We start from the raw sequence: 15,456 nt of genomic DNA, 5'->3' as shown, positions 1-15,456 counted from the left end.
TGGCAACAGGAGCTGTTGTTGAAATTTTCGCGTTGCTTAACCCCCCCTGCCAAAGGCCACCAAGTGGCTGAGGAAGGACACAAAAAGATTGCCCTGGAGGAAGGGGACCAAAAGCTTGGAAAAGGATGAAAGAAAGGCTCCGATGACAACGACAAGAACAAGATTTATTTTTGACAGCAAATTAACACCCGCCGCCCTCCAGCCCTCCCAGATTCGCAGGCCGAGCGGTGCTGCTTCCGTGCCTGAGGTGCTGGCACCCTGGGGAGAGAAACCAGAAAGCCGCGGTCAGCCGGACAGGGCTCCTGTCCCCCCTGTCCCAGCACGGCCTGTGCCTGGGCCAGGCTGCTGGCAGTGCCAATTCTCCGTTTCTAGAGGAGAGCAGCATGGCAGTGCCAATTCTCCGTTTCTAGAGGAGAGCAGCATGGCAGGCCACGTTCCACCGCCTCCACTTAAACACGGCAGAGCAGTCTCCTCAGCAGCTGCAAGAGCGGGATGCTCGTGTGCCCGCTGCCGTCTGCCGGAAGCCCTTCTGCCACCCGTTGCTGTGAAGCCGGGTACCCACCTCTGGAGACCTGCTGCCAGGAGAGGAGCCGATCCCGCACGAGGTCCTCGTCCGTCTTGAAGGCGATGGCCCCGCAGACCGCGGCCCCCCGGGGTAGCGCCGGCACCGGACGCACTCCACACACAGGAGGCCAGCGCTTCCCCATGCGGTCCGGGCACCCGGTGCAATCTTCCTGGAAAAAGCAAAGAACGATTGCATGAAAGTCAATTCAAAACAAGACCTGGAAGCAAGAAAAAGCGTCAAAGGTTATCACCGTATCACGGGCCTGGGGAGGGTCTGAGCACTCCATGCAAGCATTAAGGCTCTCCACGGCTGGGGAAAAACCCCACCTTTCCCACGCGTAAGCCCACCCCTTCCTCAAGGGCCCGCAAAGCAGACCAGCTGGGGCACGCCTTCGGAACCCGCCCCCCTCTGCTGCCCCCCGTCCCTACGGACGGATGCTTTTGCCAGGCTGGCTCCCCCCGCCCCAGCCCGGGCCAGGCTGGGTGGCAGAAGCTGTCAGCAAGGCCGGGCGCTGGCTCCCCCTGCACAGCATCCGTGCCCTGTCCCGCCAAAAAGCAACTTGGCGGCCGGCGGAAAAGTTAATATTCCCCGGCGCCGCCAAGCGGGGAAGCTCCGGCGCCTGGCCCGGCCGAGCCCTGCCACGCCTGGAACCACGAGCATCCCCCCACCCCTCTGCCGGCTGTGGACTCATCTTGATTCCGTCGGGGCGCAGAGCGTGTCCTCCAGGAAGGGGTCGCAACCAAAGCCAACCGGCTTTGCCCCGCCAGCGGCCAGCTTGAGGACGGTGTTGTCCGGCTCCAGGTCGTGCTCCAGAAGAACACCCCGGCAGTGCCTCGGCTTGCGGGGACATCACGATGCCATTGAGCTGCAGGGGGATGTTTCCCCTTTTCCAGTCCGTGGCAACTTCACCGCACTGCCACGACTTCTCCAATAGGATGGGGAGCACTGAGCCGCTTCCTCCACAAGGCGCCGAGGACCAGCGGAAGCATCTCCTCGGCTGCGCTCTCTCCTCCGTGCCACGGCCGCAGGGAAACGCTCTGCCGTTTTCTTCGAGCGCCCCAAGACGCGTGCAGCTGGTGCTTGCTGGGCTCCTGGATCCTACTGTGCAGAGGGATGGATCTCTGCTGTCTCCTGGGCCAGGTGACGGTCCTGCAGCCAAGAATGCTCAAACAGGTCTTCCAAGGACGGCCTGTGCGCGGGGTCCATGGATAAACACCACCGGATGAGGTGCTGGCACTCTGGGGAGAGAAACGGGAAAACGCTGCTCAGCGGGACAAGGCTCCTGCCCCTGCTCTCCCAGATTCCACGGTGCCCAGGCCACACTAGGAGCGCTCGGAAGCTGCACCCCAACCTTCCCGTCGATCCTCCCTTTCGGACGAGAGCAGCCCAGAGGCACACGTGCCACCTCCTCCAGCTAACCCCAGCAGATCAGCCTCCTCCCTAGCTGCAAGAGCAGGACGCCTGTGTGCCACCTGCCCTCTGCCAACCACGTCCTTCCCCCCCTCCCCCCGTGCCGTGAAGGCGCATCCCCACCTTGAGACACCCGGGGCGGGAAGAAGAGCTGGCCCCGGATGATGTCCTCATCCGTGTTGAAAGGAAGGTGCCCACAGACCAGCTCATAGAGCAGGATGCCCAGGGACCAGATGGTGGCTGGCTGGCCATGGTAGCAGCCAAAGAGGATCCACTCCGGCGGGCTGTACTCCGGCGTGCCTACGGGACACGGGCGCAGCTCATCAGGCCCTGATGAGTGCTGCTCCCTCCCAGCCAGCTCCCGTTCCACAACAGGCAGCCCTCGCCCCGCCGGAAAGCAACTTGGCTGCAGCCGGCTGCAGAAGGATTTCCCCTCGCTCCCTCCCTCTTCCCCCTCTGTCAGCAAAGGGGGGAATCTCTGCTGCCCGGCTGGGCCCCGCCTTCGGGCTCACCTGACATTCGGGTGTAGAAGGTGTCCTGGAGGACCGTGCCACACCCGAAGTCGATGAGCTTTGCCTCGCCGGTGGCCAGGTCGACGAGGACGTTCTCGGCCTTGATGTCGCGGTGCAGGACGCCGCGGCTGGTGCAGTGCCGCACGGCCTCCAGCACCTGGCGGAACAGCCCCCGCGCCACGGGCTCCGTCAGGAAGCCCCGCTCCTCCAGGAAGTACCAGAGGTCCTGACAGCGCTCCGGACGCTCCATGACCAGCGCGAAGCCGTCGGGCAGCTCGAACCAGTCCAGGAGCCGCACCACGCCGCGGAAGCCAGGGCGCGACACCATCCAGAGCAGCGCCAGCTCCAGGGGCACAAGGGCGCCGTTGTGCTGCGGGGGGGACCGCGATGCCGTCAGCGGGGCCGATGCTGCGCCGAGCCTTCGGCACCCCGGCCCGGCCCCAGCGCCGCTCGCCATTGCCCGGCCCGGGACGCTCCGCGGCCCCCGCTCACTGCACGCTCGCTCCCCTCGCAGCGTCCCGGCTCCCACCCTCCCGGGCCTCGCCCTAGCCCCGCCCGCCACGCCCCGCCGGCTTTCACTCACCAGCCGCGCCCACTCCGGGATGCGATCGCGGGACACTCGCTTGATGGCCACCTGCAAGTCAAGGCGAGCGGCGGGCTGAGCTCGTCGCCCGTCGCCCGTCGCCCGTCGCCCGCCGCCCGCCGCCCCCCTCCGACCCGGCCCCACTCTTACCGGGGCGCCGTCGGCGAGCCGGGTCCCGGAGTAAACGCTGCCGCAGCCGCCGCTCCCCAGCAGCGGGCCCTGCCGGTAGAGCTGCTCCAGGGGAGGCTTCTCCGCCCGTGCGGGCGGCACCGCGCTCTCGGCATTCTGCCCGGGGCCCCCGGGCGCTGCTGCTTCCCGAGCCGCCCCGGGGCCGGCGGCCGAGCTGACGAGCGGCGGAGTTCGGAGCGGGGAAGCTGCCGGCGATGCTGCGGACGACGCTGCCGGGGACGGGGCGGGAGCCGGGCGGCAGCGGGGCGGCTCCGGGCGGAAGCGCCGGAGGGGCCTCGTTCGGGGCCGGGGCCGGGCCAGGGCCCGCGCCAGGCGGAGCCAAAAGAGCGTGCTGCTCCGCCAGCACCAGAGCGAGCGGCACTTCCAGCGGCGCCGCTGCCAGGACGGAGAGAGCCCGGCGGAGGCGGCACCGCGGCGGGCCGGGCAGGGGCGGGCAGGGGGCGGCCCCGCCGAGGGGCGGCAGCGGGGCGGCTCCGGGCGGAGCCGCGGGAGGGGCCTCGGCCGGGGCCGGGCCAGGGCCCGCGCCAGGCGGAGCCAAAAGAGCGTGCTGCTCCGCCAGCACCAGAGCCGCTGCCAGGACGGAGAGAGCCCGGCGGAGGCGGCACCGCGGCGGGCACGGGGCGGCCCCGCAGAGGGGCGGCCCGCGGGACGCGGCATGAGCCGCGCTGGGAGAGGCGGAGACAGGGACGGGACGGGAGTGAGTGGAGTGTGAGAGGGAGAAGGGGACGGAGAGCGAGCGGAAATCCGAGTGGAAAACCGATCGAGAGAGGCGCTGCTGCCGCTGCTGCTGCCGCTGCTGCTGCCGCTGCTGCTGCCGCTGAGCCGCCGGAGCGCGCGGCCGTTCCGTTCGTCCGTTCCCTGCACGAGCCCACCGGAGGAGCCGGCGCGCGCCCCGCGGAAGGGAAGAAGCAAACAAAGAAATAAATGCCCGTGAAAGAAATAACCTAATAAATCAATACAGAAATAAAGAAAAGTGTGGGCTTGTAGCTTTCTTCTTCCTTGGGTGAGATGAAGCATTTCACCGGGAAGAGTTCCCTGTCCTGATGGTTGTGCGAGAGTGGACAGGAGTGGAGCCTTTAATTTTCAGGTAGAAAAGATAAATCGTGTCAGTAATGTCATCTCTTTTCATCCTCTGTTGAGACAGTTGCAGGCTGCCAAAAGACAGAGTCTGCAATGTGGAACTTGGTCCCAAGCTTCTTTTTCTGCCAGAGGATGAGGAGGGGAAGTATCCCAGAATCACGGAGTCACGGCATGGTTTGGCTTGGACGGGACCTGAAAGATCACGTCGTTGCAAGCCCCCCTGCTGTGGCTAGGGACCCCTGGCACTGGACCAAGGGCTTGTCTAGAGCTCCATCCAGCCTGGCCTTGAACACTGCCAGGGAGGGGGTAGCCACACCTTCTCCGGGCAACCTGTGCCACGAGAGTCATTTTTCTGAATACCTCATCTAAACCTACTCTCTTTCCGTTTGGATCCATTCTCCCTTGTCCTGTCCTTGCCTGCCCTTGTCCAAAGTCCCTCTCCAGCTTTCTTGTAGGTTGCCGTCAGGTCCTGGAAGGCCACGGTTCCGTCGAGCCTAAGCCTAAGTGTCTTTTGCTGGCTGAACAAGCCCAGCTGTCTCAGCCTTTCCTTGCAGGAGAGGTGCTCCAGCGCTCGCTAAATCTCGGTGTCCCCCGTCCGCACGTGCTCCAGCCCGTCCGTGTCCTTGCCGTCCGTGCTGGGGAGCCCGGCAGAGCCGGATGCAGCGCTGCAGGTGCAGTGTCACCGGCGTGGAGGAGACACGGCCCTGCCAGCGGCTCCGGGAGCCAGCAGTTGGCGACTGGCCGCCCGCTTGCCAGAGAGCCGGGGCCTTTGTGCCTCCCCTGCTCCCCGCGCCTTTCCCCGCCGCTCCCTCGCTCCCTCGCTCGCTCGGGGGAAATCCACCCTCTGCCGCCCCGCCCCGCTGCCCCGGGGGCTCCCCGGCGCCATCTTGAGGGCCCCAGGCCTCGGCCTCACCAGGCTCACCCGAAGGCCGTGGGGACACAAACACACGCACAGAAAGTGCCCTAGGGTTCCAAGGTCAAGCTTTTGCCTACGGCATCAGTTTGCTTTCAGACTGTGGACGAGATTATAAAATCACCAGGAGGAAAGAGCATGAAAAAGTTCTGCTTGGGCAGTACCTCAAGGCTTTGAGGGAGAGGGTTTGTGGTGCTTCCTCGCTCACAGGGAGCTGCAGGAAGTAAAACTAGAAATAAACTAGTAATAAACTAGTAAAAATAGTCATAACCCCGTATTAATTGGAAGGAAAACCTGAGGAATTGGCAGCTAGCCCCTCAGAAACATGAGGAGCAAAAGCCAGTCTTCTACCTGAGAGCTGCCTGGGCAGGGGCAATTCTTCCAATTGCATCAGCATGGCTGTGGCTAGAAAGGGCAGCGAGGAGAGGAATTCAGCGTCTCCTGGCAGCCCCTGAAATCCCAGCTCTCACTTGCGTGCACCGGGGATTCTGCTTCAGACTCTGAACTTGCGCAGCCGCTCCTTGGGCGCTGTTTGCCCCCAGGCACAGCGGTGGGTGCTGCAGCAGCTGTCCCGCACACAGGGCTCTGGAGCCTCCCCGAGGCCGCCAAGGACTGGAGGAGGCCATGTGCCCGGGATCTGGTGCAGCACCGTGGGGCTGTGGGGGATGCTTTGGTCTCTTTGGGGCGGGGGGTGGGGAGCGCCCACTCCGGGATGCGATCGCGGGACACTCGCTTGATGGCCACCTGCAAGTGGGGAGAGAAACCGGAAACAACGCCCATATTTAATGTGACTCCTCCTGGGAAATCATAGAATCACAGAATGATTTATATTGGAAAGATCCTGAGAGATTTTCTACTTCCAAAGCCCTGGCTGTGGGCAGGGACATCTTCCACTAGACGAGGTTGCTCAGGGCTCAATCCAACCTGGCCTTGAATGCTTCCAGGCTTGGGGCATCCACAGCTTCTCTGGGTAACTTGTTCCCTGTACCTCAGCAGCCTCCCAGTAAAGAATTTCTTCCTAGAAACTTGCAAAAGAGAGTAGAACTATTTCTGTAAATACAACAGCAACAAAAGGAGGGCTGAGGAGAATCTCTGCCTTTTACTGGATGTGGGGGGAAACATAGAACAAAGCATGAAGAAAAGCCTGAAGTACTTAATGCACTCTTCCTTCCCTGGGTGAAGACTGTCAGGATGGGCGGGCCCAGGGAGTGGTGGAATTAAATGGAATTAAATGCAGTTGGTGGCTGGTCCCAAGTGGTGTTCCCCAGGGCTCAGCACTGGGGCCAGTCGTGTTTCATATCTTTATCAATGATCTGGAGGAGAGGATCAAGGGCATCTCAGCCAGTTTGCAGATGACGCCAAGCTGGGTGGGAGCGTTGATCTGCTGGAGGGTAGGAAGTCTCTACAGAGAGATCTGGCCAGGCTGGATCATGGGCTGAGGTCAGTTGTATGAGGTTCAACAAGGTGAAGTGTCCCGTCCTGCACTTGGGCCACAACAACCCCACGGAAGGCTACAGGCCGGGGGCAGAGTGGCTGGAAAGCTGCCCAGCAGAAAAGGAGCTGAGGGTGCTGCTTGGCAGTGGCTGAACGTGAGCCAGCGTGTGCCCAGGTGGCCAAGAAGGCCAATGGCATCCCGTCCTGGGATATGCTTTAGTGGTGGCCTTGGCAGTGTTAGCGGCCTCAGGTTATTGGGGGGACTCTGTGATCTTAAAGGTCTTTCCCAATGGAAACAGTTCTGTGATTCTAAACCTCCATTCCTTGTTTTGAAGGATGCAGTCCCAAACAGACCCACATTTGTGTTCTTAAGGAATTTAGCATCTACCTTTCCGTGCAAGTAAGAGGAATCAGGCTTTAAATGCTCTCGAAACACTTTTATTCCTTGATCTTAAGCTGTGTGTTTGAATTGAGGAGATTTTGTACAGAAAGGTTGGACCAGAAGATAAATGCAGGCAATTTAGCTTCAATGGCACTTGTTTCATCTGCTTTTCTGCTTCCTTTCCCCATGGGGGGCAGATTTGGGAGTATTTGTCTTGTGCTTTTGAGTTCTGGCCCAGACTTGCTCATGGATGTGCTGTAAAACCTTAGCTACCCCTTTCTACTGACAAAATCTTGCAGGCTGGTGGGAATTGCTAGAGACAAGGCTTATAAAGCAGTCCCCAGTATGATTAGCCCAGTGTCCCTGCTTAAATCCAGGCCTGCTTGTATTAAAAAGGAGCAAACTCTTCTAACCACCCCGCCTTTTATTTGTAGCTCTTGGGGCAAGTCCTGTGTGCCATTCCAACTCTTTGTTATCAAATGTGTGAAGTGATGTTGCTGCTGTAGCAGCAGCCTGAGTTCCGTGGGAACAACTCCAAAGCACTGTCCTGGGTCCCACTGCAGTGGGCAAGGTCAGAGACTTGCCTCTGCTGCCATGGGCATCCTGCCATGGGGAGAGCAGCTGCTGGGGCTTCCCCCATTCTGCTGACAGCAGTCTGCCTCCAACATGTGGACTGTATGGCCATGATTTTGACAGAATGTGCAAAATGCATCATTTGAACATTTTTTATGTTGCTCTAACATGACCTGACTCCAGCAGTTTGGTAGGCAGGACGCCTTGTGGGCAGGGCCATGGCAGGGATGGGTGGCTGTCACTTGCACTGGCAGTGTTATTTTTCCATGCAGGCTCCTGATGCTGCGGGGCAACGCACCAGCAGCTGTGTGGGGCCCAGCGACCAGCAGCACACCGAGGAGACCCTCATCTGCACAGAGCCCATCGCCCCTTTGCTCCCCCCATGGCGGCACAAGACAATTCCGCCCCAGGTGAAGGGCTGCAGCAGACTGGAGACTCCTTCAGCCAGGACTCGTTGCAATCTCCTTCCTGCAGCTGTGCCCGGAGGATGTTGGCCTGCAGCGGCGGTGCCGATGCCCAGGAATGCTGCTCGGCTCAGGGAGGCAGAGTGGGTACAAAAGCTGCACTCAAAGCGCTGATCGCGAGACCCCAGAGCCGCTGGCAAGTGCAGCAGCTCTTCTTCATTCCGTGCAAGTGAGAGCCCAGCCTTAGAGCCTGTCCCGGGGGACAGGGAAACGCTCTGTGTATAGTTTTGAATGTTCAGGGACAGCCAAGATGAGAATTGTTTTGAGGCAGGTGATGTTAATGTTGGGTTTGGGTGTGTCTGCAGGAAAGAAAGCAGGAATGAACCCCTGCCACAAGGAAGGAGAACATTTGCATGGCCAATTTACACCCTACAGACACACGGATCATATCGGCCCGCTGAATACTGGGAGCATCTATTGCAGGGGGCAAAGCTTCCTTTAATAGATGGGAAAGATGAGATTTGAACAAATAATTTTGCTGATGCAGAAAAAGGGATGAGACCCACTGATCCCTTGCCTCAGGGTTAGTTCTGCCAAATCCTGGGCACGGCCCCTTTGGAATGACTCCGTAATTGCTGATATGCAGCTGGAATGCTGAATGCATCTGGGGAGAAGTATTGCTGAGTATGTAAGGTGGCATTTTTGCTGGATTAATTCTGGACTAGGAGTGTGTAGGTAATGTAACTGTAATGTTCTACAGGGGGAAAAAAATCCTGATTTCAGAAAGTTATTCTTTTTTTTTACCGCTTGGCTGCCACATGATTTTATCATCGGTGGAGGACTGTAGAGAATGATTAGTTCTCTGAGTTTTAGGAGCTCTGTTGGAGAGCATTTCAGAATGACCTGCCCAGTGGTTTTTCCATTAGGTAGATTTTCAATTGTTAGGATTAGCCAAGATCAGAAATATTTTGAGGCAGGTCATGTTTATGTTGGGTTTGGGTGTCTCTGCAGGAAGGAAAGCAGGGAATAAACCCCTAGAAAAATGAAGTAGAGCAAAAGTGGATTGTTTGGATAGGCCAATTTGTTCCCTACAGATATGGGCTGCTTGAATACTGGGGATATCTAATGGAGAGTGCAAAGCTTCTTCAACTTCTAACATGGGGTACCACTGTTCATGTGCCAGCCCTTCGTTTGATGTGAACAGAAAAAATCAAATCCAAAAAGTGCAAAACCCAGCCCAGATCTGAGTGGGAGTTACAAAAATAAATGCCTTGAGAAGTAGCTTTGGAAAGTGCCTTTCCTCCTAGACAGTGTCAAACCCACAGGCCTAGCCTGCTGGGGCTTAGGGCTGGCTGCCCTTGGGAAGGGAAGGGGATGGTGTTGGGATGGGGGTTTTGCGGCCATGGAAACGAGAGAACCACGGGCGAGCGTGTCACAAAGGGGCAGCCCCGCGCTGAGGTTGTGAAGGTCGCGGGTGTCACAGGCACAGCGGCAGGAGACGCGTCCGGCTCTGCCTCTCTGCGCCGACTGCTGGCGATTGGAGTCCCCCGACCTTGTTCTAAGGCTGGGTACCAAGCTCCCGTCGCTGTCTACGCCGAGAGCGTTCCCAAATTCAAACCCAGATACTTCTGCGAGGCAGAAGCACGGGTTCGAACATGGACTTCACTGGAAAAGGAAAGACCGCTGAAGAAAAAGGTGAGGATAGAATGGAGATGAAAGGCCTCGGCCAAATGGAAAAAAATCCCAGCAGATTTCAGGGAAAACTGGTCGATGGTGGTCAGTGCTGGCTCTGTGTCAGAGTAGGTGGCTGACAGGTACAGATGATCCTGCAAGGATGCCCAAGGCATCACAACATTCTGTCCTTGGTTTACTCTGCTTTCTCCTTTTTCTCAGTAGCCAAATGACTCATACTGCCAGTCAGGACAGGGACTGTGGCCACAGCAGACCACAAAGTGGACATGGTCATAAGATGCAAGGCCTGTTTCTATCTTTGCCATCAATGTCAGGTCTCACTAAAAATAAATTTCCCCTTCTTCGTCTGCTGGCTGATCAGCTCGACCCCTGAGGATGTTATAACAGTGCTGTTAAAACACCAGCAAGGCCTGCCTGCTTGCTGAGAGGTCTTGCTGGTTTGCAGGAACAGCAGTCAGGACTGGGTCTGTACTTGGTATGCACAGAAGCCCAGTCTCAAGAAGGAATGGGTTTTTTCCCCTCTTATCATTGCAGCCTTCCACCTTGCCCTTCAGGCTTGCCAGGTCCATACTGTTAAGAACAATCACAGCGATGCTAGTTTCATGAAAGATAAAAACAAAGCAAACTTCTCAATACTTAAGAAATCCTTGGATGCCTCACCCATTCAATGAGTAGATATCAAAGGCTGGAGTTCAGCTAACTCACTTCTTCCCTTGTACCTGATCTACAGCTTCTTCTGAAGACAAAGCCTCAAGGAAGAAGTGGATGGAGACCATGCCTAAGGAGGGCCCTGTGTGGCCTCCCCACCCTGGTGCCCTCCCTCCCCTGCCTGGCTGCAAGGATGCTGTGCAGACCCCCAGGCTTGGCAGTGCAGGTCTCCGCTCACAGCCTGCTCAGGGGGCCTTGGCCCAGGAGCCCCGGCAGGGGCAGCTGAGCAGCGCTGCCCCCGGGGTCACTGCCAGGGAGGACACGGTGAAGGCTGAGCATGGCTCAGCCTCACAAAGAGGTAAGGCGGGAGCTGGGCCGCTCTCTGGCGGGAGGAAGGCTCTTGTGCCAGCCTAGAGAGCCTGGGCACATTGCCAGGGAACAGTTCTGCCCTGCATGTGCCCCCTGCAATGAGCTGTGCAGCTCCCAGTGCCCCGTGTAGCTGTAGGGCTGCTCAGCTGTGGGGCCGGGAGAGGAGCCGGAGGGTGCGTGTGCAGCTGAGCCATTCCTGGAAAGCACAGGGCTCTGGGCTCCCTGCTGTCCCAGGGCAGCCCAGAGGCCACGCTGTTCCTGTGCTGGCTCTCTGGAAGTGGGTCAGGGTGTCTCCCTGGTCTGCCTCAAGTGGCTGCTGGCAGGAGCGTGTTTCCCTGTGCAGCTCTTTAGAAGTTACCTGGGAATCTCTCCAATGAAATAGTGTAGCTTCAGATACTTTATGTTGGCATTGTGGCCTCTGTTATATTTTGTGTCTCCATTTTGCAGGACTGACTGGCTACACTCTTGCCAAGAAGTTTACCGTGGCATCTCCCTCCATGCTCCTTCCCTCCAAGCCATTGCCTCCCATCCAGAAGAGCTCTCCTTCTTCTAACACCAACAAAATATGTAGCGGAGAGCAGGAGAATGGGAAAACTGTCACCGGCAATGGTGATGACAGAAGAAAACAGCAGGAGCTGAGTTCAGAGGGAACAGGACATACGGTAAGGACCAGCCTAAGTCCTGTCTGGTGGATTTCCAGTTTATGTGCTGTAGGCAGAGCTCTGAGAGCTTTTGCTGTGGTGTGAGCCCAGGGAAGCAGCTGAGCAAAGAGAGAGCTCAGCAGGACACTGCACTTCAGGCTGTCTTTGCAGTGGGTGTGTAGTGCAGGCGTCATGTCCTCAGCGTGTATCAGTAGCAGGGGAGGTCTTTGCATGGTTTTGGGGCTCTGTTGTGGCTCCTGCTCTGTCTTATGGCTGAGAAAACACCAACAGGCAGTCAGAGCAGCTGAAGTTGGCCAATCTTGTGAACCAATCCTTCTACATTTAGTGAACTACGGGTATGTGTGAACCATCTGTGTGTCTTGGTGGTATTTTCTGTCAGCTGTGTCCTGTTTGGACGGAGAAAGGTGTTTGCTGGAACAGGCAGACCTGCAAAGTCAGTTCCAGGTTGTGTCGGCTTTTGAGTTGTACAGGCATGCCCTTGTGCCCAGTTGTCTCTGATGCTATTTCTAGACTTCATCATCTTCTGGGCAGCTTTGTGCAATCGTGCATGGCTTTGTCCAGAGGGAAGGGATGGCAGGTGGCCATGGGGAGAGCAGTCCAGAGCCCACCCCCACGATTGCCTTTGCAGCAAGGCCAGGACCTGCAGTTGTTTTGGGTTTGCCGTGGGGTGCAGGAGGAGGCGGATGAACAACAGCTTTGGTAAACAGAATGTCCAACCCAAGGCTTGTGTACTTGATTCCAGCCTTGCTGAGAAAGGGCCCAGCGTATCCCTGACAGGAAGTGATCCTTCCGCTGAAGTTTGAACAGGGCCTGGTTTGGCTCTTTAGCTGTGCCAGGGGCAATGGGATATTAAGGAAGGGTGTGCATCTGCCCCCGCTGCCTCCACCCCCCTTGCTGGACATGGCATGGGGGCCCTGGAGCAATTTGGGCAGGCAGAGGCCTTCCAGAGAGCAGCAGGGCAGGGAGCTCTGTGGAACTTCCTAAATGCCAGTGAGCCTGAGATGATGGATGTGTGGGAGCTGGAGAGCACCGAGCATCCCCAGAGCTCAGCAGCATCGGGGCTCAAAGGCTGCTGGGGAACTGTACGAGGGAAGGGAAGCAGCAGCAGAAAGGAGGGGCTTGAGAAAAGCAGGTTTGGACATCCTGCAGAATGGCTTTGTGGGGGCTTGGCTGGAGATCAGCACTGGCTGTTAGGTGCTTTAGGGACAGGGATCCAAGCCCATTCCCATACGATCCAAAAGGCCAGTGGAAGCAGTGGCACCACAGAACATCTTGGTGCCAAACATGTGGATGCCAGCTGGCAATCCAGCCTTATTTCCAGAGAAGTGAGCACAGGGATAGAAGTGGCAAATGTGGGACATGGTCTCTCACTCACCACTTCCCTTTCCATTCCCTGTCCTAGACCAAGCTGCTCCATAAGTTTGACATTTCTGCCAGGTCCCAGCTAACAGCATGGCTAAATGTCTTCAGGCATGAATGGGGGCAAGGCTGGATGCTTGATCTGAGGAGTACTGTGTTCTACTCTTTGCAGGCTTCCTTGCTGTTTTCCAGCGGTGGGGATATGAAGAAGGGGTCATTGGGACCACCTTTGATCCCCCCAATACGCAAGGCAGTGAGTCCCCCTGTGAGCAGTGCGGCAGCGTCTGTCCCAAGCTCTCTGCAGCTGGATTTCCAGGAGTCCCCGGAGATGAGGTAAGCCAAGGTGTCTGCTGCTCCAGTGTGCTGTTCCTCTCGCTCTTTCAGTCTTGTGAGGTTATTTTCCACAGTCATGTCTCCCATGTATTTAGGCAAACCTCCGTGTATTCCCCATTTTGCCCATCTGTGGTGATCCAGCGCAATGGCAAACCCAACACCATATGCCCTAAGAGCAGAGGTGGTTGTGGGGAAGAGGAGGCAGGGCTTAAGAGCTCCTCAGAACAGGTCCTCTGCTGGACTTGGCTGCTGATTCCCTCTATGATGTTTGTGGTGTCATTTGGGAACTGTATTGCATGGATCTGGATACTGCAGTTCTTTGAATACTGTGATCCTTGACTGTCAACTTCTGCAGCCATGAGAATATGGCAGGGCAAATATTGGCTACTGAGGAGGTGTCTGCAAATTCAGGTGCTGCTTCTGTAAATGTCAGGCGTGACTTCTCTGTGCCTGGGCCTCCACCGTGAAACCAGAGCCCAGATAAAACTTGGGGTACAGATGTATAATCTGATTGATGTCTAGTATTTCGATCTGGGCTTAAGATCAAAGAGGGCAAGGTGCTAGAGAAGAGTTATAGGACTGTACCTGATGCAAAGATATTAGCTTGGATATAGGTGTGAGAAAATGTAGCTGTCAAGCTTATCCTAGTGACAAGGATACAGAAGGAGTCACAGAAGTTGCAATTGAAAAGCATCCGTAGGGCTTTTAAAGTGCAATCTGAATATCCTTACCTAGCAGCTGAGTTGGAAAAGGCCTTTTTGTCCTTGAAAGAGCAAGCAGGTGTACTGTCATTCTCAGGAGAGAGCAGTGCTATGACCCCATGTAGCCCGAGACTGTCACCAGTGTAAGGCATGAGCAGGCAAAGTCAAGCTTTGTCAGGAGAACAAAAGTAGCTGCCCTCCATACAGACTTGTGTCTCAGCTCAGCAGCTCTTGCTGCTTCACAGAGGCTGTAGGAGCCACTTGGCTCCAAAAGGAGAGAACTGGGCAGGTCTGATGCAAGTTGAAGAATGACTGCTGTGTTTCAGCCAGAGCTTGGCAAGCTCTGTGGGACTCCAGCAACTGAAAGCTTAAGGACAATTCATCAGCTTTGCAATTGGGTTTGCAGTTGGGTTGGTTTGCAGTTTTGCAGTTGGGTTTATGTGTTGCATTTCCTCCTTCATCAGGGGGACCATGCTAAGAAGGTTTGCCTCCTTTGTTGCTACACACATTCCATGCCCTTCTCTTTCTACCTGCTCATATGTTCTTTTGTCCTCCATTTTCTCAAGGCCAAGATCCAGCAGCAGAAGCAAAGAGAAGAACTCTGAACATGCAAGTAGGTACAGGGCATGTCTGTCCCTAAAATGACCATTGGAATGCTGATCCAGGGGTGGCATTGGGACATTTGGGTTGAAAACCATCCTGCTTTAAATTTCTTCGAATCCCTTTCAATTCCTTGATGGGCTCAGTGGACTCTCCCAGAGCCTGGTCACTGGGAGTGTGCTCCGGTGGTGCAGCGAAAATTACTCCAGGAGCTGCACTGGTACCTTGGGGCTTGGGAAATGTGCCACAGGAAAAGAAAACATTCCTCTCCATCCTGCACATGCCTTTCGTCTCCCTGCACCCTTTCTAAGGTCATAATTAGTAGAGAAAAAAAGACATTTAGCATGAAAGGAGAAATGTTCCCACTCCTTCCTCCTGCCTTTGAAGGAGGACACCTTCCCTTGGGGCAGTTTCTGTGCTGAAGCCTTTGCGATCTGAAGGAGATTCATGGACATTGCCTGGTTTTGCATGGGGAGAAATAGGGAAACCTCCTTAGACAGAAAGGCCTTGTTAATGTTCCAATTAAGGGGAAGGAGACTTCCAAATGGATGCAGCCTATGCAGGATCAGAGTTTGTCATCCTCTGACAGCACAGGCCTAAAGCCACCTATGGCAGGTTCACGATGGCAAATCTCTTCCCCGACTCTCTCTGCCCGTGTCAGTAGTGCAGGCTGAGGCTGGGGGAGGAGATGGCTTCTGCCCTGTCCCCCCTCCCTGCCTTGCCTGAGCCCTGACAAGAAGAGTTGTGCCAGACAAAATGCGGTGTCTGGTGCATGTGTGTCAGCCCCTGCTTTCAAGTTCAAAGCCTCAATGACAGTGGTGTTGCTCCTTTGCCATCTCTGGGCATGGAATGATAGGAGAGGTGAGATTTGAAGGAACAATTTTGCTGATGCAGAAAAAGGGATCAGATCCACTGGTCCCTTGCCTCAGGGTTAGTTCTGCCAAATCCTTGGCAAGGCCCCTTTGGAATGACTCCGTAATTGCTGATATGCAGCTGGAATGCTGAATGCATCTGGGGAGAAGTATTGCTGAGTATGTAAGGTGGCAT

At 56.6% G+C, this 15,456-nt stretch overlaps 1 protein-coding gene across 1 annotated transcript; it reads right to left on the bottom strand.

The window, feature by feature from the left end:
• Positions 1 to 469: 469 nt before the first annotated feature.
• LOC138107015 (serine/threonine-protein kinase pim-1-like) lies at positions 470 to 3,670 on the bottom strand (the record flags this gene model as incomplete). The annotated part of the gene is made up of 5 exons (XM_069008346.1): positions 470 to 1,803; positions 2,099 to 2,275; positions 2,488 to 2,857; positions 3,071 to 3,121; positions 3,221 to 3,670. Coding segments are annotated over 5 exons (1,188 nt in total), but the record flags the coding sequence as incomplete, so codon positions are not given.
• Positions 3,671 to 15,456: the final 11,786 nt, after the last annotated feature.

This window comes from Aphelocoma coerulescens, chromosome 3 (assembly GCF_041296385.1).
Source record: "Aphelocoma coerulescens isolate FSJ_1873_10779 chromosome 3, UR_Acoe_1.0, whole genome shotgun sequence".
Lineage (NCBI taxonomy): Eukaryota > Metazoa > Chordata > Aves > Passeriformes > Corvidae > Aphelocoma > Aphelocoma coerulescens.
The sequence above is the reverse complement of the archived record's forward strand: the minus strand, read 5'-3'. Positions and strand labels throughout refer to the sequence as shown.